The sequence below is a fragment of the Marmota monax genome, unplaced genomic scaffold (genome assembly GCF_021218885.2).
Source record: "Marmota monax isolate L192 unplaced genomic scaffold, Marmota_monax_Labrador192_F-V1.1 WCK01_AAM20220418_F8-fsc00012, whole genome shotgun sequence".
NCBI classification, from domain to species: domain Eukaryota; kingdom Metazoa; phylum Chordata; class Mammalia; order Rodentia; family Sciuridae; genus Marmota; species Marmota monax.
The window spans coordinates 23,904,198-23,928,615 of record NW_026695227.1 but is presented as its reverse complement, the minus strand read 5'-3'; the positions used below and the strand labels follow the sequence as shown (position 1 = coordinate 23,928,615).

General features: G+C 36.1%; 1 protein-coding gene across 2 annotated transcripts in view; it reads left to right on the top strand.

Moving 5' to 3' along the window:
* Gxylt1 (glucoside xylosyltransferase 1) overlaps positions 1-24,418 on the top strand; it is a 43,973-nt gene that overhangs the window by 3,293 nt on the left and 16,262 nt on the right. Inside the window, exons 2-5 of one of the 2 annotated variants that reach the window (XM_046435997.2) lie at positions 7,554-7,646; positions 15,985-16,156; positions 18,981-19,106; positions 20,203-20,454. In XM_046435997.2, coding sequence (XP_046291953.1) covers positions 7,554-7,646; positions 15,985-16,156; positions 18,981-19,106; positions 20,203-20,454 — 643 coding nt within the window. The remainder of the gene's footprint in view (positions 1-7,553; positions 7,647-15,984; positions 16,157-18,980; positions 19,107-20,202; positions 20,455-24,418) is intronic. The other variant, XM_046435998.2, reaches the window with a different exon arrangement.

Here is a 24,418-nt window from a genome sequence, read left to right as displayed (position 1 = left end):
ATTGTGACTTATTCATATACACACATAATTTGATTAGTCTCATTTTCTGTATGTCTCTTCCTCACTCCTCCTGGTCCTCTTCCTCTGTTCTACAGGTATCCCTCTGTTTTTCAATTGGCACATTTAAATTATACATAAAATGGGGTTCTTTGTGATGTTTATATGTGTATATAACATAATTTGGTGGATTTTATTCCTTAATACCTCTCCTTTCCTTTTCTTCCCTTTGATCCTCTTCCTCTAATCTATTTTTTAAATTGATGCATTATAATTATACATAAAAGTGGGATTCATTTACATGTACATAGCTTAATTTTCATTCCCTAGCATTGCCCTTTCTCTCCTTCCTCTGCCCTGGATCTCTTTCCTCTCTTCTACTGGTCTCCCTTCTATTTTCATGAGATTCCTTTTTTTCCTCTAGCTTCCTCAGATGAGAGAAAACATTCAACACTTGATTTTCTGAGTCTGACTTACTTCACTTAGCATGATGTTTTCCAGTACCAGCTATTCCAGCAAGTGATATAATTTCATTCTTTTTTTATGGCTGGGTAAAACTTCATTGTGTACGTATACCTTACTTACTTTATCTATCTATCTATTTTTGGTATTGGGGATTGAATACAGGGGTGCTTAACCACTGAGCCACATCCCCAAACCTTTTTATTTTTTATTCTTTATTCTGAGACAGGGTCTTGCCAAGTTGTTAAGGGCCTTGCTAAGTTGCTGAGTCTGGCCTTGAGCTTATGATCCTCCTGCCTTAACTTTCTGACTTTTTGGAATTACAGATGTGCACCACCATTCCTGGGTTTATATCACCTTTTATTTATCCATTCATATCTGTGTGTGTGTGTGTGTGTGTTTTACTGGATATTGAACCCAGGGGTGTTCTGCCAGTGGCTACATTGCTAGCTCTTTTTATTTTTTATTTTGAGACACTTTCTCACCAAGTTACTGAGGCTGGCCTCAAATTTGTGAATCTTCTGTCTCAGCCTCCTGGGTTTATAGGCATGCACCACCAATCAGCTCCCATTAATATTATTTAGTGGAGTTACCACTTTGAATGTTGAACATCTAGTATTCCATTTTGAGCAGTTATAAGCCTTAATAACCAAAACCTACTATTTTAAAACATTATTATTATTATTATTATTATTGTTACTACTACTACTATTACTACTACTACCTCCACCACCACCCTGCAAGTACAACCACTGTGTTCAGATTGGTTGCTTTTCCTAACTTTATTGCTTGTAACAAGTTACTGGTACATAGTGAATTCTTTTTCAGTTTCTACTGTGTCTCAATCTTCAAAACCATTGTTTTCATGAGTGTGAGAATGGATATTTGGGAGTTAAGAAACTAAGCAAATGATTCCACTTCTTGTCAGCAGTGTTTGTTTGTTTGTTTGTTTTGGTGCTGGGGATTGAAGTGAGGGCCTGTGCATGCTAGGCAAGCACTCTACCAACTGAGCTATATCTCCAGCCCCAGTAGCTTAGTGTTTTATGATTTTTTTTTCTTCAATGGTGAGCAGCCTGGGTATTTTACTGCATATTTTCTTGTTTTTTCCCCTTATGTTGAAAATTTACCTTGTTTTATCACTGAGTTACATCCCCAGCCTATTTAATTTAATTTTAATTTTTTGATACTGGGAGTTGAACCCAGGGGCATTTAACCACTGAGCCACATCCCAGCTCTTTTTTATGTTTTGAGACAGTGTCTCACTAAGTTACTTAGGCCTTGCTCAGTTACTGAGGTTGGCTTTGAACTTGTGATCTTTTTGCCTCAGCCTCCTGAGTCACTGGGATTACAGGTGTGCACCACTGCATCCTTATTTTATTTTTTGAGACAGGGTTTTGCTACTTGCTGAAGCTGTCCTGGAGCTTGTGATCCTCCTGCCTCATCTTCCCCAGTAGCTGGGATTACAGGCCTGTACCGCTATACTTGACAAGTGCATATGTTTTTATATTCCATTAAAGAAAAGAAAATTTTTTCTTCATTCTGTATTTTTTTTCCTGCTATGTAATTATGGTCAAGAAATTTTACTAAAACTTGACTGTTTCTGTGCAAATTTGTCTCCTGTGTGGAGTTGATCCTCATCCCCCAAAGAAACCCTGTATTCATTAGCAGTTAACTCCTCATTCCACTTCTCAAGTCCTCAGCCCTAGGCAATTGCAGATCTGCTTTTTGTCTTCATATGTTTGGGGCATTTTACATAATTGAATCACACAAAATGTGGCCTTTTGAGTTTAGCCTCTAAGTGTTTTCTTTTATACCTTTATTTTATTTTATTTATTTTTATGTGGTACTGAGGATTGAACCCATTGCTTCATGTGTGCTAGGCAAGTGCTCCAGCCCTCTTAGTGTTTTCAAGGTTCAACTACTGTAGCATGTATCACTTCATTCCTTTTTATGGGCAAATAATATTTTATTGACTGGACGTACCACCTTTTGTTTATTCACTAGTTAATGGACATTTGAGTGGTTTTGTACTTTTTGACTCTTATGAATAATGGTGTTCTAAACATTCATGTGTAATTTTTCTGTGAACGTAAAATGTTTTTAGTTCTTTTGAGCATCCACCGAAGGAGTAGAACTGATGGATCATGGCTACACAACTCTGTGAATATAATAAAACCACTGAGTTGTATAATTTTTAAAAAATATTTTTTGTAGTTGTTGATGGACCTTTAGTTTATTCATTTATTTATATGCGGTGCTGAGAATCCAACCCAGTGCCTCATACATGTGAGGCAAGTGCTCTACCACTGAGCCACAACCCCAGCCCGAGTTGTATAATTTAAAAGGGAATTATGACATATTATTATTTTTTGCTTTGTAAAAACTCTAAACATCAGTTTCTAACAACATTTATTTATTGTAGCTGTTTACATGTTCATGGCTATGACCCTGCATTATGTATCATCTTATCCTAGGACCCAGACTGAGGAAGCAGTCTATTGAATATTCCTAGTTTAATGGCAGGGGAAGAGTGATTTGCTGGGTTGAATTTCACAATCTGATTTGAAGCTTCTGCTCTAATGCTGTGATATCTTGTCTGTTCACATTACATTGACGAGAGCAAGTCCCTGGAAAAAGGTCAAAGTCAAAGAATGAGGCAAAGGTATTTACTTCTCCCTTTTAGAGACAGGCGGGTCATGTGGTGATGAACATGTTTGTATAATAGATAGGAGTGGAGGATGAATGATTGTACATGTGGATATTGATTAAGGAGAAAAAAGGGCAAGGAGGTCTTTACAGACTCCTCTGAGAAGATGGCCAGTAGAGTGGAATGCATATGGAGTTGATAGTAACCTGAGGGGCAGTCCAAGGAGACAGTGAGTTTATAGTTCCACTAATCAGCATAGTCATTCATTAGTTGTTCGGTAGTCACCTGAGAAAGCGAATGAATGGATTGGTTTCAATTTGGGATTTTAGTGGAAAGGTATGGTTAAAGAGTGAGGTAGAAGTTGTAGCTATAGGAAAGTGAACAGATGAGCTATATGGTCTAGTCTGAGTAGGGACAGAAATAAGGACAAGAAGGAGCTTATACTTAGGAGGCATGTGAGTGGAAGTGTGAGTCTCTAATGGAATATGGAGAATTAGAGTAGACACTAGTCTGAAATGAGATATTGGAGTTTAGGATTGCAGTTTCAGGTGTTGACAAAGGCTAGGATATGTTATTTTTAACTGAAGGTAATAGGAAGTACAAGTCCTGGAGTTGAAGAATTGGGTATTGGCTTAGGTCTCCCACAAGGCAACATCCAAGATGACTCTTATTCTCTACTGAACGCAATGACCCATGCCCATTTTACTCACGATTGTGTTTCCATTGTTTTGCCTGTGTATGTGGTCATGCCGTAGATTTTTATTTGTTGTGTGATTGTATGGAGGAAATTGGAGCTTGGCGTTGAGAGGACGACTGTGATGCTTATGTTTGATTGGGATGGACCTAGTAGGTTGGTAGATGAGAATGATGCAGCAAGTGGCCCTCTCACATGGCTGGCAGTTGCTGCTGGCTTTTGGCTGAGAGCCCAGCTGGGGCTGTTGACCTCCATCCTCTCAAATGACTTCTCCACGTGCCTTAGACTTCTTAAAACATGGAGACAAGTGTGTACCAGGAAATAGGCAATGGATGTTGCCATGTTCTTTAGGCAAGGGCGTAGGAATTGACACTCTGTCCTGTCCCGTCTCTGTTTGCTAGTGCAGTTAGTCTCTGTTGTGGGTGAGGGGAGATAGAACCTAACTCTTGATCTAAGTGTCAGCGAGTTTGTGACCACCCTTAATCCACCATACTTGGCTCCTAAAGTTTGATGGTAGCAAACGTCCAGGGGTCTTGGTGTGGCTCAAAGCTTCAGGAAATTAAACTCATCATTAAGTTGTCTAACACATTGGTCTTATTGAATTTTATTCTCTAGTTTATGTCTTCTCCATTTTGTATCATTTTTTGTTTGTTTTTTATGTACTGGGGTTTGAACCCAGGGGTGCTCTATCAGTGAGCTCCATCTTCAGCCTTTTTATTTTATTTTGAGAAAGGGTCTGGCTAAGTTGCTCAGGCTGGCCTGGAACTTGTGACCCTCCTCCCTTGGCCTCTGGAGTAGCTGGGATGACAGGTATGCTCTAACATTCCAGGCTCTTGAATCAACTTTTTAAAAACTCTGCCTTACACTGTAGTTTAATTGTAAAACTGCAAAGGATCCCCTGAGTTAGAAGCTCCCTGGTGGGTGCAACCTTATGACAGGTTTGGGGTGTGCTTTCCAGCTCACAGGCATGTTTCTTGATTCTAATGAAACTTGAGTAATTTCAGCAGCTTCTCCATGTTGGCAACATGCCTGAGAACTTTTCCTAGACAAATATTTGTGGGCAGAAATTTTTAAAATATTGATAGCAAAGATGTCAAAATGTTAACAGTGGTGGGTGATTTATTAGGCTTTTACATTTTTAAAAATTGTGCTTAATGAACATGTATTGATCGAAGCATTTATAAATACACAAATTTTAAATTTTAAAGATCTATGTAAGTTCTAGTAAATAAACAGAATGATAAAAGTTGTATCAATACCTTTGAGGAGCCAGGATGTGATGCTAGGCATCACACCTGGGGCCTCTTGCATACTAGGTAAACTAGTATCAATACCTTTTTTTCCCCTAATATTTTAGTTGTAGATGGATACAATACTTTTATTTTGTTTACTTATTCTTTTATGTGGTGCTGAGGATCGAACCCAGGGCCTCACGTGTGCTAGGTGAGCACTCTACCACCAAGCCACAACCTCAGCCCCCTCAGTATAAATACTTTTTTTAAAAAAAATTTTCTTTTTTAGTTGTTGATAGACCTTTATTTTATTTATTTATACACAGTGCTGAGAATCGAACTCAGTGCCTCACACATGCCAGGCAAGTACGCTACCACTGAGCCACAGCCTCAGCCCCAAGTATCAATACTTTTGATTAAAAATTCCAACTTGACTCTAGATATCCCATGATGAACAGTGTTGCTCATTCAGGTCTGACCTTAAGACTTATCTGGGGTATTAGTTAAAAATTCAGCTTATCAGGCCATTCATCTGGAGATTCTTGGTTAACTAGGAGTAGGATCCTGTGTCTCCATTTCTAACAGGTAACCTTAGGTTCAGGTAGATTTGGAAACAGGATGGAATAATGTTTAGTTATAATTGTTTTTTTTTTCATAGAACCAAGTTGCATGTTGTTCATTGTAAATAAATTGTACATTTGTTGAAATAACAACATGATGATGTCTGTATCTGAAAGGTGGAGATAATTATCTAACTTAACAGGTTTGTTTGATGCGTAAATAGATGTGAAAGCACTTGAATGTGAAAGAACTGTGTTAGTTGTTAAGGTGCTGCTGAGCTTGACTCCCTGGTACGTGAGGTTTTAAACATATAAGACCATGCCCAGGAGGGCACACAAACAGGTTTTCTAATCAAGTGGTAAGTTTTACTGATATGTTCACATTTTGTTTTCCTGACTGATCAACCTTTTAAAAATATGACTTTTTGTTTCCTAGAAAATGGTGTCTTTCAAAGGAAAACAAATTACAGTTTAACTTTTTTCTATTGATTTTAAAATTCCAAATTTGTAGTTCTTTATGAAATAGTATACAGAATTTCTTGGCATTTTAAAAACCACCATTGTCAGACCCTGTTTTCAGAGATTTTGATTTCACTGGTCTGTGTGGGGCTCTGTGAGTGTTTATTACACCTTCAGGGCTGAGAACCCCTTGACAGTTCTCGAGAAAAGTGATTAAAGGTATTGGCAAACCTGAAATTTTATAGACCTTTTGATACAAGAACAGTAATTTATAATTGAATAGTGAGAGAAAGCAAAGCTACATGGTAATGAGTTTGGAAATAGCCTAGTTGAGTGTTTCACCCTGACTTCATACACACATTCTCAGTACCCAGACCTCCATTGTAGTGAATTTTAGATGATTGTTTTGAAAACAAATAATGGTGAAGAACATACTTTTTGTAACATGGGGCTTTTTTAAAGCTCTACCCTATAATCTTAAGAAGGAGGACCATACTTGATCCTCCATTTTAGCTGTGTGATATAGTGAAACCGAAATAATGTAAAAATGAAACTGAGCCGTGAATATTAGCATGATTTCTTTTTTTTTTTTTTTTTTTTTTTTTTTTTTTTTTTTAAAGAGAGAGAGAATTTTTTAATATTTATTATTTAGTTATTGGCGGACACAACATCTTTGTATGTGGTGCTGAGGATTGAACCTGGGCCGCACGCATACCAGGCGAACGCGCTACCGCTTGAGCCACATCCCCAGCCCCATGATTTCTTATTTTTTAGTTTAAAACACCATGCAAGTAGCTAGAGTTGAGGGTTCATTTAAAAGTGGTTAAAGATCGTTTTTTCCCTTTCCACCAGAAATTTGGGACATTTTAATTTGAATTCATGATAAGCAAAAATTTTTTGGATGAAATGGATTTTGTTCTAGGTTTGTATGCATAGTCCATGAAGAAAAAATTAGGTATTGTCTGTGTCATCTGAGGGGAGAATTTTAATATATGAAGAGAGTTCCTGATTAGGAAACTGTTTTCCATTTTGTAGTATAATCTAAACTAAAGGTTATAAAGTTTTATTTAAAATAGTGGTAACTTGCCAGGCACAGTGGTACACACCTATGACTCAGGAGGCAGAGGCAGGAAGATTACAAATTTGAGGCCAGCCTCAGCAAATTAGTGAGGCCCTAAGCAACTTAGAGCCTGCCTCAAAATTAAAAAAAAGAAAAAAAATTAAAGCGATGTAGCTTAGTGGTAAAGCACCCCTGATTTAAATTCTCAGTACCAAATAAATAAATAAATAATAGGACCCTAAATAAGGGAGAAGTCAATTTTCTAGAAAAAAAATAAATCTTCAAGTTCACATAGCAACTTAGATTTGCAGGTTTTTTTTTTTGTTGTTGTTGTTGTTATTGTAAAATAGAACAGTAAGTTATCGTGTTACTCAGTAAATTCCTTGTTAGTTACCAATTGAAATACTCACATAGGACTCTTATTTCTGTCTTGCTCTGTTAGGTGTAAAGATTTCTCTCTGTGTTACTGGAATCCCTATTGGATGCTGCCCTCTGATGTTTGTGGAATGAACTGCTTTTGGGAAGCGGCTTTTAGGTAGGCACTTAATATTTAATTGATAGATCAGTGTAGGTAAGATTAGATAGTAAATACTAAAACCTCACACTGTAATAGAACATGAAAGTGTTTCTTTTCCTGTAACTTAATATTATACAAGTAAATAATTCATTTCTGATTGGATTTTCTATTCCTTTTTCTTATTTATGGTTATCACTAACTTTTAGTACATTCTATATAGAAATAGTCTAAATATTTTTAGATGTTATTAAGGTAAACCATTATTTTTAGGAGAATTTATGATCTAACCTTAGATAACAGGTGATAAACCGGTGTGTGTGTCTAGATATATATATACACACATACACATGGTATGCACATATATATTGCAGTTACCTAATTTAAAGCTGGTGTATTGAAAAAACATGGGTGGATGGGACGATTGGGAAGGATTATATTAATTTTTAGCAGAGAGATTGAATATAGGGGAATGTGATGATAAAGACAAATTTACTGAAGGAGTAAATAATATGACATCGTTTATTGCCCTTTGAAATTATTGCAGAATTTGGCTTTGTTAACTTTTGTATAAAGAAGGTACTGGATTGGCTGACCTCTTGGATCCATTCCTGTTCTAATCTTCAATGAGAGAAACAAGTATTGATAGGAATAGGAATGGGATAAGGCAGTAGCTTTCAGACTATTTCCCTGAGATAGTAGTAGGGCTAGTGAAAATGCCCTTCCAGAGAGTAAATTTCTTTTGAGAGTCATCTATTATTATTATTATTATTAGTAGTAGTAGTAGTAGTAGTAGTAGTAGTAGTAGTATTGGGGATTGAACTTAAGGGCATTTAACCACTGAACCACATCCTCAGCCCTTTTTTGTATTTTATTTAGAGACAGGGTCTCAACCAGTTGCTTAGGGCCTCACTACATTGCTAAGGCTGGCTTTGAGCTTGAGATCCTTCTATCTCAGCCTCCCAAACCCCTGGAATTATAGGCATGCACCACCATGCCTGGCTATTGTATTTTTATTATTAATTTAAACTTCAATTCTACTCATTCTGTTTATCAGACTCTATTGTTGGTACTAATGACTGCTCCTGAGTAAGGTTAATGTGGGTCCATCCTTTTGGAGCTTTCATTCTAGTGTATACAGTAGTGAGCCTGAAATTACATTAGAGGGAGATAATTTATAGCTGTGATGAGTCACAAGACATCAGGGAAGGTTTTCTATAGTGGGAGACCAGTTGATGAACAGAAAATTAGCCTGGTTCAAGGATGGGGGAGGTAAAGATTTTGAGGTAGGAAGAGTTGCATTTAAAATTTTTAAGCTTTTGGGCTGGGGATGTGGCTCAAGTGGTAGCGCGCTGTCCTGGCATGCGTGCGGCCCGGGTTCGATCCTTAGCATCACATACAAACAAAGATGTTGTGTCTGCCAAAAACTAAAAAATAAATATTAAGAAATTCTCTCTCTCTCTCTTTAAAAAAAATTAAGCTTTTATTTAAACTAATAATGATTATTTCCATTTAAAGGGTACAATGTGATGTTCTGATCTGTGCATAGGGTGTGGAATGATTATATCAAGCTAATCAACATCTGTCACCTCACATTTATCATTATTTTTATAGTGAGAACATGTAAAATCTTTTAGCAATTTTGAAATAATAAATTACTAGTAGCTGTGGTCACTTTGCAGTGCAATTAATCTTGAAACTTTTTAATCCTCTCTGGCTGGAACGTTGTACCTTTTGATTAGCATTCCTTTCCTCCCATCTTTGCTAAACTTCAAGCCTTTGCCAATTTATTTTGCCCATCGCCAGGAAACTTATAAGAGTACCCACCTACTGGCTTTCTTTATTTAAAAAAAACAAACAACAATAGCAAAACTGGGTATGGTTGTGCATGCACGTAATCCCTGCTACTCAGGAGGCTGATGCAGGAGGATCAAAAGTTTGAGACTAGCTCAGGCAACTTCGTGAGACCCTATCTCAAAATAAAACATAAAAAGGACTGGGGATGTGGCTCAGTGGTATAGTACCCCAGGGTTCATTCTCTAGAAACCAAAAAAAAAAAAAAAAGAAAGAAAGAAAGAAAAAAGAATAAACTTCCTATCTAGCTATTCATGAACATAGACAACTGATGTCTCCACTTCAAGTTCCTCTCAGGGACCAGTATTTCTAGCTGCATGTTGGTAATTTTTACTTAATGCAGGTTCGGATGTCTCAGAGACTCATTTTCAAACTTGAATTCGTGGCCTAGCTTCTCAGATCTTCCTTTTCTGTGTTTTAAATTATGGTTTGTGACTGGTTTTGTCCATACATAAGCACTCATTGGTTCTTCTTGTGTGTCTGCTTTAATGCCACTGCTTCTGGCTACGTCTGCCCTTCTGCTCCCTAGCTGTTGTGCTGTCCTGCTCATCACTTGGTGCCACACTGTGTCATCTTCCTTCACTGCTGACTGTACTTCCCTTTTCCACATCCCCTGAGCTCTTACACTTTATCTATTGTAATTATGAATCTTTATCCACTTCTGCCTTTGGCCGAGTGATAGCACGTGGTGTTGAAACCCTATGCCTAGAAAGGTATTGGGAGACCAGTGAATACCATGATCAAGAGGATCGTTGCTATGGGACAGTTTCCCCAACACTTTGAGACTGGTTCAAGTGTTTGTGTAGTAAACCTCCTTAGTAGTCCTGGGTGTTTTCTACTTAAGCAATTCCCATGCTTTTTAAAAATTTAATTTAAATTTAAAAAAAATGGTACTGGGAATTAAACCCAGAGTTGCATAACCACTGAGCTACATTCCCAGTCCTTTTAATTTTTTGAGACAGGGTCTCACTAAGTTGTTTATGATTTTGCTAAGTTGCTGAGGCTGACCTCAAACCTGTGATCCTCTTGCCTAAGCCTTCTGAGTCACTGGGATTACATGTATGTGCTACAACATCCACCAAGATTAAATATTTTAAAAGAACTATTTTTTTAAAAAAAGTTCAAGTCATAAAAAAACTAATATATTGAAACTGATAAGAGTCTGTTGTAATGAAAAGGTAAAAAATCTAACTAGGAAATATAAAACATAAGAGTTAAAAAATTTGTTAAAAAGAATGAATGAGAACACACTAAGTATGTTATAAAAAATTTCATGGATACAAGTCAGCACCAGCATTATGTGTGTACTGGGGTCATCATCATAACCTTTGCATTATTGGATGTCATAATTTTGCCACTTATTAGAATAAAGTGTTAGCTTATTATTTGGATTTAGTTCATTATTGCTTGATGGTATTTCCATACTTGTTTAGCTTTTAAAAATATTTTGTTATATATATTGTCTGTATTACTGAGTTTTTAATGAACTCTTAGAACAATATCATTCTGTTTTAGCCATTGATAACAAATATTTTCTTTACACTATTTAATCTTTCTTGAGTATTATGGGAATTGATTTTTGGATTCATGGAGTCTGTGGTCAAAGGTGGGATATTTTAAACCACTATTTAAGATTTTATTTTAGAAGTTAATGCTTATTTATATTGCATGTTAGATTTTAAGATTTTCTTTTCATGATTTATGTATAAAAATCACGAAGAATTTTGGTAAGTATTTTGTTTCAAAAGTGATTTATATTCAACTCCTTAGTTTACCTTGTATGATAATTCAAAAGAACGCCCCCCCCCCCCCAACCTTTTTCTCCCTTTTTGTGGTGCTGGGAATTGAACCTAGGACCTCATGCATGCTTAGGCAAGCACGCTACCATCCCTAGCCACAGTTCCTGAGCTATATCCCTAGCTATAATCCTTTTTTTTTTTTTTAATATTAGTTGTTGATGGACCTTTATTTATTTATATGTGGTGCTGAGACTCAGATCCCGTGCCTCACACATGCTAGGCAAGCTATCATTGAGCCAGAACCCCAGCCTCAGAAGTCCTTTTTTTTTTTAAAAAAAGAAATTGTTTTAATTAGTTATACATGACATATGTATGCATACAGTAATAATGTCTGTTTCATTCTACTATCTTTCCTCCCCCCATATCCCTTCCCCTCCTCTCCCATCACTTCCCTCTACCTAATCCTAATCTAAGGTAATGCTATTCTTTCCTAGTTGGTGAGGATGTGGTGAAAAAAGTACCCTCATACATTGCCAGTGGGACTACAAATTGGTGCAATCACTGTGGAAAGCAGTATGGAGATTCCTCGGAAAACTGGGAATGGAACCATCTTTTGACCCAGCTATCCCACTTGTTGGTTTATACCCAAAGGACTTAAAATCAGCATACTATAGTGATGCAGCCACATCAATGTTTATAGCAGCTCAATTTACAAGTCTTTTTTTAATAGGAATTTTTTTTTAAAGTTAGACCTTAAGGATATTATTGTTAGTGTTTCAAAATCTGGTTTTCTTTTCTTTTTTTCTATAATTTTTTTTAAAAAATTGCTCTTTTTTGTACATGATAGTAGAATGTATTTTGACATATCATACATACATGAAGTATAACTTCCCATTCTTGTGGTTATTCATGATGTGAAGTTACAATGGTCATGTATTCGTATGTACACATAGGAAAGTTATGTCCGATTCATTCTGCTGTTGAAAATATGGTTTTCCATTTGTTCAATCACAAGTATTTAAAGATACATGCAGGTATTTTTTAGTTTGGGGAGATTGTTATTAGAAATTTTATTTTGTTATTTGACTTTATATACTTCATTTTAATGCTATTTCGTATTCTAAATATTATACATCATTTATTTATAGAGAGCATACTAACTTAATAGGCTACAAGAAAACACTGGAAGCCATCCATGCTGCCTGAATAAAAATTGAGAAGAAAAGTTGTTATAATTCCGCTAGTAGAAATTTTCATAAACTTAGAAGGCAATTTCTAAGGGTTTGAAATCTGTTAACAGTATTTGTATTAGAATTTGTCATTCAAAACATTCTTTAAGTACTAACTTTTTTGTGTGCTCCCCCTCTCCTACTTTTTGCTCTGAGAAGTCTCAAGTCCACAAGGTTTCAAGAATAGTGTAGTGAATACATCATGCATCCTTACTTAGTTGTTCATTTCTTAGTCACATTTTGACGTTTTCTTTGGCTAGACCAGTTGAGGGAACTGTAGCCATATGGCCTACCCCTAAATACATGTAGTTAACATTTATCTTCTAAGAACAGGGGCATTTTCCAATATAACCATAATAAAATTGTCACTTCACATTATTTAATACTGATAGAACATATATTTCTTTTTTCTTTTCTCTTTTTTTTGGGGGGGTGGGTATCAGGGATTGAACTCAGGGGCACTTGACCACTGAGCCACATGCCCAGCCCTATTTTGTATTTTATTTAGAGACAGGATCTCACTGAGTTGCCTAGTGCTTTGCTTTTGCTGAGGCTGGCTTTGAACTCACGATCCTCCTGCCTCTGCCTCCCGAGCTGCTAGGATTACAGGCATGCGCCACCACGCCCGGCTAATTGCCTTTATAGGTTTTCCTTCCCATTTAGTACCCTGTCAAGGATCATACATTGCACTCGGCTATTAGATCTACTTGGTATTCTTTATCCTAGAACTATTCTCTGGCCTTTTGGGCGGTGTGGTAGTGGTAATGGTGTCTTTTGTGATATGACATTTTTGTTGTGTTTTGCAGAATGGCCCTTAATTTGTATTTGCCTGTCTCCTCATGGTTAGATTTAGGATTGGGGACCAGTTTACTGCATAGGAGATAGTCTTCTTTGATCATACTGTCAGAAGACAGCTGATGTCATGAGCTTAACATTTATTGGCTAGATCTGATCACATGGTTGCAGTTATATTCTCCCGTTTCTATACTGTAGCAGTATCTTTATCCTCTTTGTAATAAGTGAGAAAATACCTTGTTGCTTGTGGCTTAGCTCAGCGGTACAGTGCTTGCCTAGCACGTGTGAGGCCCTGGGTTCAATCCTCAGCACCACATACAAATGAATAAATAGAATGAAGGTATTTAAAAAAAATGATTGCAAGATAGTGATTATATAATTATGTCATTCTTTCTGCTTTTATTGTTTGGTGTTTATCTTTTTTTATTTTTTTGTACTGGGTTGAACATAGGAGCACTTGACCACTGAGCCATATGCCTAGCCCTATTTTGTATTTCTTTTAGAGACAGGGTCTCACTGAGTTGCTTAACACCTTGCTTTTGCTGAGGCTGGCTTTGAACTTGTGATCCTCCTGCCTCTGCCTTCCCAGCCACTGGGATTACAGGCAGGTGCCACCGTACCCAGCTAGTATTCATCTTTAAAACAGAAGGTTCCCTCCCCTCGCTCCTTTATCTAATATTATTTGGAGTCATGGCTTCATTTTTTACATCTGATATGTTGCTCATTACTGTAACACTTTTGGTGCTCAGGTTATGCCACATTTAACCATGGGAACCCCTGGTATTATCTTTGAGTTATCCAAAGAATTTCTTCAAATTAAATAGAAAAATAGGTTTGATTTTTAAATTTTTTTGGATAACATTTCTTTAAACCCATAAGGATATTAATTCATACAATGGTTAAAATTAGACTATTCTTAAATAGAGTTGACCATTCTGTTGGTAGAATGGTTGGTAGACCATTCTTCCAGAATGAATGGCTGCTTCCCATGACTGTTAAGATAAATTTTAGTTATCGCTTCCTTAGTGTAGAAGCTTAGATTGCTTTTTTCCAACCCCCTGGGGGTTGAGCCCAGGGGTGCCCTACCTCTGAGTACTCCCCATCTCTTTTTATTTTTTATTTTGAGATAGGGTCTTGCTAAGTTGCTGAGTCTGGCCTCCAACTTGAAATTCTCTTGCCTCATCCAAAGTCGCTGGATTGCATGTGTGTGCCACTGTGTATGGTTTATTTTATATTTCTTCGAGTTACAATTGAGTTTCCTCTTCTTGGGGTGTGGGTAAAGACATTTTAAAAATATGTTTTGTTTTGTCAATGTAAGTGTTGGAGTCTGTGCTATCATTGATTGCTTTTACTGAAAAGGAACACCTAAAGAAAGAAAAAATGTAATGTGGTTGACAGTATCCCTGCAGAGATTGGTAGAAAGAGTGCTGGCAGTGTGACCAAAACAGCTCTTGCTAAAAGGCCTGGAAGGAGTCGTCCCTGGGACTGAGTTAGCGGGGAGTTTTTCCTCTGGAGGAAGGTTTACTAGACTTATTTCCATATGTGGAGAATTTTGTGCACAACATAGGACCATTATAGTTTATGTCTAAAATCTTTTCTTAGTTTTTGATTTGCGGGTTAGATCTTGTTATGGCCAGTTAAGCAATCTGATATAGTAATGAAGATTCTCAGATCATGATGTTTTAATGATGTTTTACCACCAGAGTTGGAGGCAGTTACTAAGGAAGATGAGGTGGCAGAGTTCTGTACAATTATTGTGTTTTGATTTCCTTATCTTCAATTTTCTCTTTGGCTTCTACTTCTTTGAGAGAACTGGGTTCATGTCCCCTGTCATAAATACAGGTTCCATGTTAGGAACTGGTGGGCTCAACAGAAAGAGGGGAAGGGACAGAGGGTACAGACAAAGGAAGGGAAGGGGTCCCACTTGTTTTTAACACTGTTGGTGGGAATGGATGGAGGGCACTAAGCAAGACCCAGCCATACCCACACCAGCGGAGTGAGAGCAGTGGCACAGCAGAGTCAAGGAGGTTTTGGGCCCCTTAAGCCTGGAGTCTGTGCTACTCTGTGTTGGAAGGGGTTGTGGCAATGTTGGCCATGATGTACTCGGGACATCTCTCCTTCCACAAAGACACATTAGTGCTGGTATGTTTTAGGTCTTCTTAGAAATGTTTGCGTCTTGCTGAATATTTGGTCAATGGGACCGAATGTGTGACATTTAAAAATAGTATGTAAAGGAAATTTCTTGTTATTGGCCATGGTTTAAGGCTAGATGTAATACCAAAATATTTATGGATGAAATTATGGCTGATTTGCTTCACAGGGATCTGCTGTTTAGTGGAAGTTGGTGTGGGAAGGGTTTAGATGAAATAAGAATGTTTTAAGGTTTTTTTTTTTTTTTTCTTCCACAGGCTCCTTGAGAGAATTAAGCCCTCAGGCCCTAAGGTATCCAGAATGAGTAATGAATTAACTTATATCCTACATGGCAGAGACAGTGATGCTGTCATGTATTTTTGGGAGAAGTGAGAAAGGATTAATTTTTTGTGTTCAGTGATTCCTAGTGAGCAACATCGGTAGAGAAAGTACAGAAATATATGATTGATTGATTCTGCATTGTAATTTATTTATTTATTTTGCCTTTTTAAATAGAAGTTTTGAACTTCTGTTTTTGAACATGGTTAAAAAACACCATATTCCTGTAAATGTGCTAACACTGTTGGAAAATATGTTTTTCTTTCTTCTTAGGTACAGTCTGAAAATAGAGCCTCCTGAGAAAATGCATCTTGCTGTAGTTGCCTGTGGTGAAAGACTGGAAGAAACTCTGACCATGCTGAAGTCAGCTATCATTTTCAGCATCAAACCTCTTCAGTTCCATATTTTTGCTGAGGACCAACTACATGATAGCTTTAAAGACAGAGTAAGTATTTGAGCCTTAGTCAAGGTCATAGAGTTGAATATTAATATACAGTATACTAGTTTTGTTTTATTCCTTCATTGTGCAAAAATATTTTTTCTGTAACTCTGTCCTCCTAGACTGGAGAGTATTCCTTGTAGTTATCTCCCCTAGGAGTCCAGAGGAAGGTTTGTCTGTGAACAGGAGTAGGCAACTTAAAGTCCTTTGCCACGCATGAAGATTTTAATTTACCTACTACGGTTCCAGGATATTTTGATTAACGAGATACAAGTTTATTACTCTCACATATAAAAGTAGCCTCTGTAGTAGGGGCTCTGTTTTTTCCTGATTTTGGCTGAGTCATTTTCAGTATGAGGCTTCAACCTCATGATCCAAGATGTGTACTCAAGTTCTAGCTGTCACACCTGTAGTCTTTCTAAATGAGGAGAGAGGAATGAGTGGAGAAGGGCAATCCCTTCCCTATCTTTAAGGATACTTTTAGGCAGAGCTGTGACATTTCTGCCAATCCAGTATTCTCTTTGTCTGAATTTAGTCAATATGGCCATGCCTAACTATTAGGGTAGATAATGTACTTTTTAATCAGGGCAGCTTTGTAACCTTAACAAGAACAAGAATTACTGTGCAAGAATTGGAGATCAGGGTCTGGGTTTGTGGCTTAGTGGTAGAGCATTATTAGGTTCAATTCTCAGCACCACAAAAAAATAAATAAATCAAATAAAGGTATTGTGTCCATATACAACTAAAAAATATTTTTTAAAGAAAGGATTGGAGATCAGATACAGGGAGAACATTTTTATTTTTTGTGTTTAAAAAAAATTTTTAAATTTGTTTTAATTAGTGATACATGACAGTAGAATGCATTTTGACACATTGTACACAAACGAAGCACAACTTCTCATTCCTCTGGCTCTACCTGTATATAGGGTAATGATGTCTGTCTCTTTCTACTGTCCTTCCCATTTCTACAGCTCCTCACTCCCCCTCTGCACAATCCAGAGTTCCTTCATTCTTCCCTACCCCACCCTCCAACCACACACACTGTGGATCAGCATCCATTTATCAGAGAAAACATTTTGCCTTTGTTTTTTTTTGGGGGATTGGCTTATTTCGCTTTGCATGATATTCTCTTAAGAGAACTTATTTGTGATATGGTGATATGCTAAAGACTATTAATTCTCTCTCATTCTCCAGCCCCACACCCACTAAATTATACTTTCAACCTTATTTGGATTTTGATGCTTGGTCTATTTTTTTAGTTCATTTTACATGTCAAGGGAAAAATACCACTTGTGATTTCAAGTCTTTTACTTTTCTGTCTAAATCTTTGATTCCAAGAGGTGTAGAAATTTACTTAACTTGAAAATATTTCTGGCATCTACATTTTTGTTACATACTTTAGTGATCTTGATCTCTTTGGATTGTTTTATTGTTTTTAAAAAATAAAAATAAATCTTGTTGTATAAGTTACTGCTACTCATTGTGGAAACACTTGAAAAGGTAATTTTAAAAATAAATCATTAATTCTTTCACTTTAGATGTAGCCTCTATACCACGTTTTGAAATTTAGATTTTCTTTGATTATAATAAGCAATCCTAAAAATGTTTGGTTTTGCTTTTGATGAAAGAATATCAACTATTTGATGGGACATGCTTTTCGTATCAAAAAATAACTAAATATTGTAATGTTAGAAGTTTTCTTTTTGCATTTTGCATTTTCTTTTTGCATTTTTATGCAAAAGATTTTATTTTGAAATTTGTATTGAAAGGGTCTCTAAGTTGGGAGGCAAAATAAAAAGGTTGGTCTTTTAAAATAATCAACAGAGACACCAAAGCAGAGTATTGATGCAGGTATTCACATAAACTATGTTGGAATATATTAATTTTTAAAATTCCTTAAACACAATTATAACTCAGAAAGATCATCTTTATATGGATTGTTTTCTAAAACAACCTGCTATAGAAACTAGTTAGTCTCCTGCCGTGCCATCCCCTCCTCCTCATTGTCTCTGGCTGCTCTTTGGGTACTTTGAATCAACAATTTGAAAGCCAGGCCTGATAGACTGGTGGATGTGCCTGTGGTCCCAGCTACTCAGGGGGCAGAGGCAGAAAGATCCTTTGAGCTTAGGAGTTTGAGGCCAGCCTGGGCAACAGCAAATCAAAATAAAACCCAAAAAACTAATCAAAAACAATTCTGTTAAAGCAAAAGTAATAGATAGTAAGTGCTTACCTGAGTTTGAAACAGTTCAAGGAGTATGTTCATTATAGATTTTTAGGTATATTTTTCTTTTTATAATTTTTAAAGAACTGTCATTGGATGTATAATTATCAGAATATTTTTTTGTCAAGAATTCTCATGCACATTGAAACTATATATAAATGGACAAACTAGTTTTATGTTAGTCTGACTTTGAGTGTAAACATTTTTATTATACATATTTTGCTAATAAGATTAGTACCTAATTTTTCTGACCTTATTTTGTTTAGGGATTCAGAGTATGTACTTATGTAAAGTTAAGGGACATGAAAGCTTGCAAAGCTCTTTCAACTTTCTAATATTTTTGGTTCATACCCTCATAAATTGATTGTGTCTTGGATCTGAAGGGTGAAGTCTTTCTGGCATATTACTATGACTTTTAGGCTTTGAATAAAAACAAGGACAATGACGGAAGAGTTCTTTCTTTTCAATGTATAACATAAGATGTACATGATCTTAATTTTTAGCTCTTTTGTTTTAAACTATTGGTTTATGATATTATGGAGCAAATTGAAAGTAAAACAAATCTAAACTGGTTTCTTTTTAAAGAAAATATTATTTTTTATTTTTCAGCTTGACAGTTGGTCATTTCTACAAACATTTAATTACACTTTATACCCCATTACCTTTCCAAGTGAGAATGCAGCGGAGTGGAAAAAACTCTTTAAACCATGTGCTTCCCAGAGGTTATTCTTGCCAGTAAGTTTTTTCTGCCACAGTGTTGTTGTTTTAAAACTTACTTTTACACTGATTATTTATGAGGAGTTAATATATAAATCTAATTAAACAAATACACATGTGCATGTGATATTTAGAAAAAAATTTATATAGAGTAAGTCAAAACTATAATAAAAATGATGTTAAAAATGAAAAATTTGGGGTCTAGGATGTAGCTTAGTGGTAGAGTGCCTAGGATATGTGAGGTCCTAGATTCCATCCCCGTTCCACACAAAAATAAATAAATTTTTAGTAATTCTTGTCAAAATAATGTTTCTTATAAGTGTAACTCATTCAGTTGCTTTGAATGGTTTTCTCTCTAAGAAGGAATAGAGGTCAGATGTTAATGGAGCCAGGTCTGATGCCAGTGATGTACATTGACAGTATTAACTTTAGGTTGCAGACTGCACATACAGCTTGGGGAATTATCCTTGAACATCTTTGTGGAAGGTACATGTAGGAGACACAGTGTCTCTCAAAAAGTGCAGCATGGCCAATTTTTTTTTTCTTCTAAGACAATTCTTCACCCTTCCTAAGTGCACATTTTCTTTTACTTATCAGGAGATAGTAAGCATGGAAATAAGACCAACGACTCTGGAACTGGAAGGCTGGCTTCCAGTTTGGTTTTATGACTCTTACTAGTTGATACCAAGTGATGTAGGGGTTGATGTCATAGGCTGAGGGGGACAAATTCAGAAGATCTTAATTTGTATTGGTTTACTTTTTCATGATTGGAAATTTAGATTTGAAATAAGAATCTACCATATGTTAATGTTATTTTTTTCATTGTGAAAAACATTCCTTTTCTGATCTTTTGAGGATAATGCTTTTATCTTCCCAATTGTTAATTTTGAATTTTTGGCTTTGGTTTGTTTGCTTAGCTTCTTGAAAGTTGATATGAAAGTTAGCATAGTATCTTCTTTATGTTGTTTTCAAAAATGACAGATTTAGGAAAAATTACTTAAAAAAATTAATGTTAGTTAGCTTATCTCTTTGGTATATTTTCTATAATTAAATCCTCTTATGTTTTTAAATTAAATCAATACATAGTTAATGTTTCAAATATCTCTCCTTACAGTTAATCCTGAAAGAAGTTGATTCGCTACTGTATGTCGACACTGATATCCTTTTTTTACGACCAGTTGATGATATTTGGTCTTTACTAAAGAAATTCAATTCCACACAAATTGCTGCAATGGCCCCAGAACATGAGGAGCCTCGAATTGGATGGTACAATCGCTTTGCCAGGCATCCATACTATGGGAAGACCGGAGTGAATTCTGGAGTAATGCTGATGAACATGACGCGGATGAGAAGGAAGTACTTCAAGGTGAATCGCTGAGGCGGGTGCTTGGCTGATATTTTTCTGGTTTTCTTTTGAAATTATTTGCTTTATAGTTTAGTTTCCTTTTATTAAAATCCAGACTATTCAGAATTTTTCTATTTACATAGAATTATTGAAGAAAAAAGTGGCCACAGTGTGCTCTTTAATGGACTGGGTGGAACTAGATGGTGAAGAGCAGGGGCAGGGTGCTAGACAGTGGGCGCCATCACCCTGGCTCTCCCTGCAGGACACTGGAACCTGAAGTGTGATGTTTTTTAGGGCAACACAGGGTCGTGGTTAAGGATGTAGACTACAGCTGTTGGCCTGGCACCTTTTTTTGTTATTCAGTTATTTTGGTTACATTTTGATTATATCTCCAGGCTTAAGTTTTCTCTCTGTGAAGTGGAATGGTGGCATGACAGTACCAGTGTCCTAGGGCTTTTTGTGAGGATTAAATGAGTGAAAACGGTGGCTGACATATATAAATGTTGTATTATGCTGCTATATTGAAAGTTAAAAACATTCGTGTGTGTTTCTCATCAAATTGTGGGATCAGTAGAAGAGTCAGATTATTTAATTTCACTGATGATGTACTCTGAATCATCACTATGTTCTGAGTAAAGTTTAGGCAGGTTAGTTTGAGTACAGTAAGTTGTAAGTCATTGTAGTTTGTGGACTCTGAAGTCAAATTGGCTTTCTGTATAGCTTTGCCACCAGGGTACTTCTTAACCACTGGCCAGTTAGTTAGCTTTTGAACGTCAGTTCTCTCAGCGAAAAGCAGAGATAGTAAATGGACTTATCTGAGTTAGTTTAAAAGAAATTAATTAAAAATGTTTAGTACAGAGCATGACACATAGTAAGCAGGTTTTCTTTTCTTCTTTGTTTTCTTTTTTGCTGTGCTTGGGGTTGAATCGGGAGCCTGGCCATGTTCTGCAGATGCCCTGCCATTGAGCTGCCTCCCCAGTCTGAGGGAGCAGATTTTAAATGTTAGCTAAAAACAGTACCTTCTGAGCAAATACCCACCATTTATTCCTTTCTAACTAATTAGGACTAAATTAAACATTAAGGGATATTACGTCTTGTGAGTCTCTGTATATGTTTACATGGCTATCTATATGGGCTTATTTGTTATATGGTTTTCTCTCTTCCCTTCTTCCCTTCCACCCCTCCTTTCCTTCTTTCATTTGTCGTTGTTGAACCCAGGGCCTCATGAATGCTAGGCAGGTGTTCTTCCACTGAGCTATAACCCCAGCCCTATCTCATATTTTTCTGATTTCTGGTGGATAGAATTTACATTGTTGAATTTATTTGTCCCTTGTACATGCTGGATTTAAATCTTTGCTTCATTTAGAGTTTTTCCTTCTTTCCTTTGGTATGGGCGGCTGTATGGCTTGTAGCAATCACCACCGAGTGTCAGCGTTTCAGTCTTAGAACTATCTTCTTTCCACCTCACCCAGTACTATGGATTGAACCCAGGGGCACTCTGCCACTGAGCTACATCCCCAGTCCTTTTTATTTTTCATTTTGAGACAGAGGTTTTCTAAGTTGCCCAGGCTGACCTCAAACGTGTGATCCTCGTGTCTCAGTTCTCTGAGTCTCTGGGATTGTGCCACTGTACCCGGCCAGTCTGGGAAGTCTTGATAGTACCGATTGCCCTTACATCCTATTACTCTAGTAAGCCTCATTCTCTTAGCCTTCCAGTTTCTGAACCTTTAGAAAATCTTGATTCCATCTCAGTTTTTTTCTCCCAGAATTGAATGCATTAACGAGACTAGTGCTAGGTGACTTCTGCTCTTTCTTAACACAGAACAAACATCTTTAGGTATCCAGTTTGTTACTGTATTTTGAATTTTTAAATTTCATGGTCCATGATGTGTTACTGAGTAAAACTGGCATTATAACATGATTTTGATTTTGTGATTGTTAGACTATGCTTGGTAATATTATACCAGAAGATGGTGCTGTAAGATTATCTGCTAAGAAATAATGTACTGCTCAGTAACTGCATTTGAAATTTATAGAATTTTGAGAAATTTAGTGTTGCAAAGAACTAGAGATAGTTTATTATAATATTATTTGATTTAAAAAATTAAAATATAGCTATATAATTTTAAGTCCATTACTATTTTTTCTTGCTTCTTAATTAGATGCTGTTCTTAAATACCTCAATTGTTTCTCCCATTTCACTTTTCCTTTTGTTTGTGGTATGTTGTAGCTAGTTAGAAATGTAGAAATGGAGTTGAAATAATCTCTAAACTTTCTTTTCTTCTGTGCATTAATGACTTAAAAAAAAAGATGAGAGAATTGATTGCACACTAGTTCAGTAGGTCCAGTTTACTTCAGACCTACTGCTGTATGTTACAGATGACCTATTATTGGCCTGTGAAACCATGTTCAGATTTGCTTCATTTTCAAATATTGTTGTATTTATGATTCCTGAGATGATTCCATACATTTTATGGATTTTAAATTTATTTTCCCATCTAAAGTTTTATATTTTTAGCCATACAACTGAATTATTTCCAATTACTTCCCATATTGTTACAAACAGATATGTGGATGTCATCCCATAATTCTTATCACATGGAAAGGCACAAGATTACCCCTTTAGGATAAAGATTTTATTTTAGAGTATTTATTTGCTTTGTTATCACCAAGTTCTCACTCTTCATGGCTGGTTAGTTCCAACCTGATATTGTAACATATTTTTATTTTTTAAGGGTTTTTCAAAAACATTTTATTAAAAAATGTTGAATTGACAAAAGTTATTAGCAGTAATAAACTATAAGGATAGGAAACAATGACTAGTTTTATAACTCAATAGCCAGTTGTATATTATATATTTAAGATGTATAACATGATGATTTAATATATGTATAAACAATGTACTGACTACCGCAGTCAAATTAATGCATTTGTTACCACTCAGAGTTACCATTTGTGTGTCTGGAGTGAAAGGACACTTAAACTTTCTCTTCTTAAATTGCAGGTATCTGTGTTAGTATTATTAACTCTAGTCACCATACTGTACTTTAGATTTCCAGAATTTACTTATCTTATAACTGGAAGTTTGCACCTTTGACCACCATTTCTCTCACCTCCCACAGATAGTTACATATATTAAAAAGTGTAATTTAGTCAGGAGGCTGAGGCAGGAGGATTACAAGTTTAAGGCCAGACTCAGCAACTCAGCGAGGCACTAAGCAGCTTAGTGAGACCCTATCTCAAAATAAATTTTTTTTTAAGAGGATGTAGCTCAATGGTAAAGTGCTCCTGGGTTCAATCCCCTGTATCCCTTGCCCCTGCAAAAATTTAAATAGTAAAAATTCTTTTTGTTCTTTGTATCTCTTAATACTTGATAGACAATGATATCACATTAATTAGCTATTACTTTGTATTTTGGGTTATAATATTTGTAATTTTGAATCCTTACTGGAGTATTTCTTTCCTCTCTTTTTAAAAAAAATTAGAATTATTATTTTTTAAAAAAATTAGAGAAAAAACGAATAATGTGAACTAGGCCCTTAGGAACACATTCCTTGTACGTTTACTGTACCCTGTTCCTGTCTGGCTACATATTACTTTGTAAAGTGTTTTTGTCTTCTTTACCTACTGAGGGCAGGTGCATCTCTTGTACAGCTTTGTATTCAGAATATTTAGCACAGTGCATAGAATAGCACCTCAGTGGCTAGTAACTGGCAAAGAACAGTCAGATGAATGTTTTAGAATTGAAAACATAAATGAATTATTGGAAAATATTGGAAAAGAGAATATTTGGTATGAAAAGGGCAAACTATTTTTATGTATTTGAAAGATGTATGTGATGGAGTATTTGTGTTGATGTAGATAGCCATGTGAGCAGAGTAATACCAATGAGCATCTTGCCAAAGGGTGTGGATTAATGAATCCTGGGAAACTAATGAGTTCCCAGTTTCTAGCATTATTGGAGCATAATATGAATAGACACTTG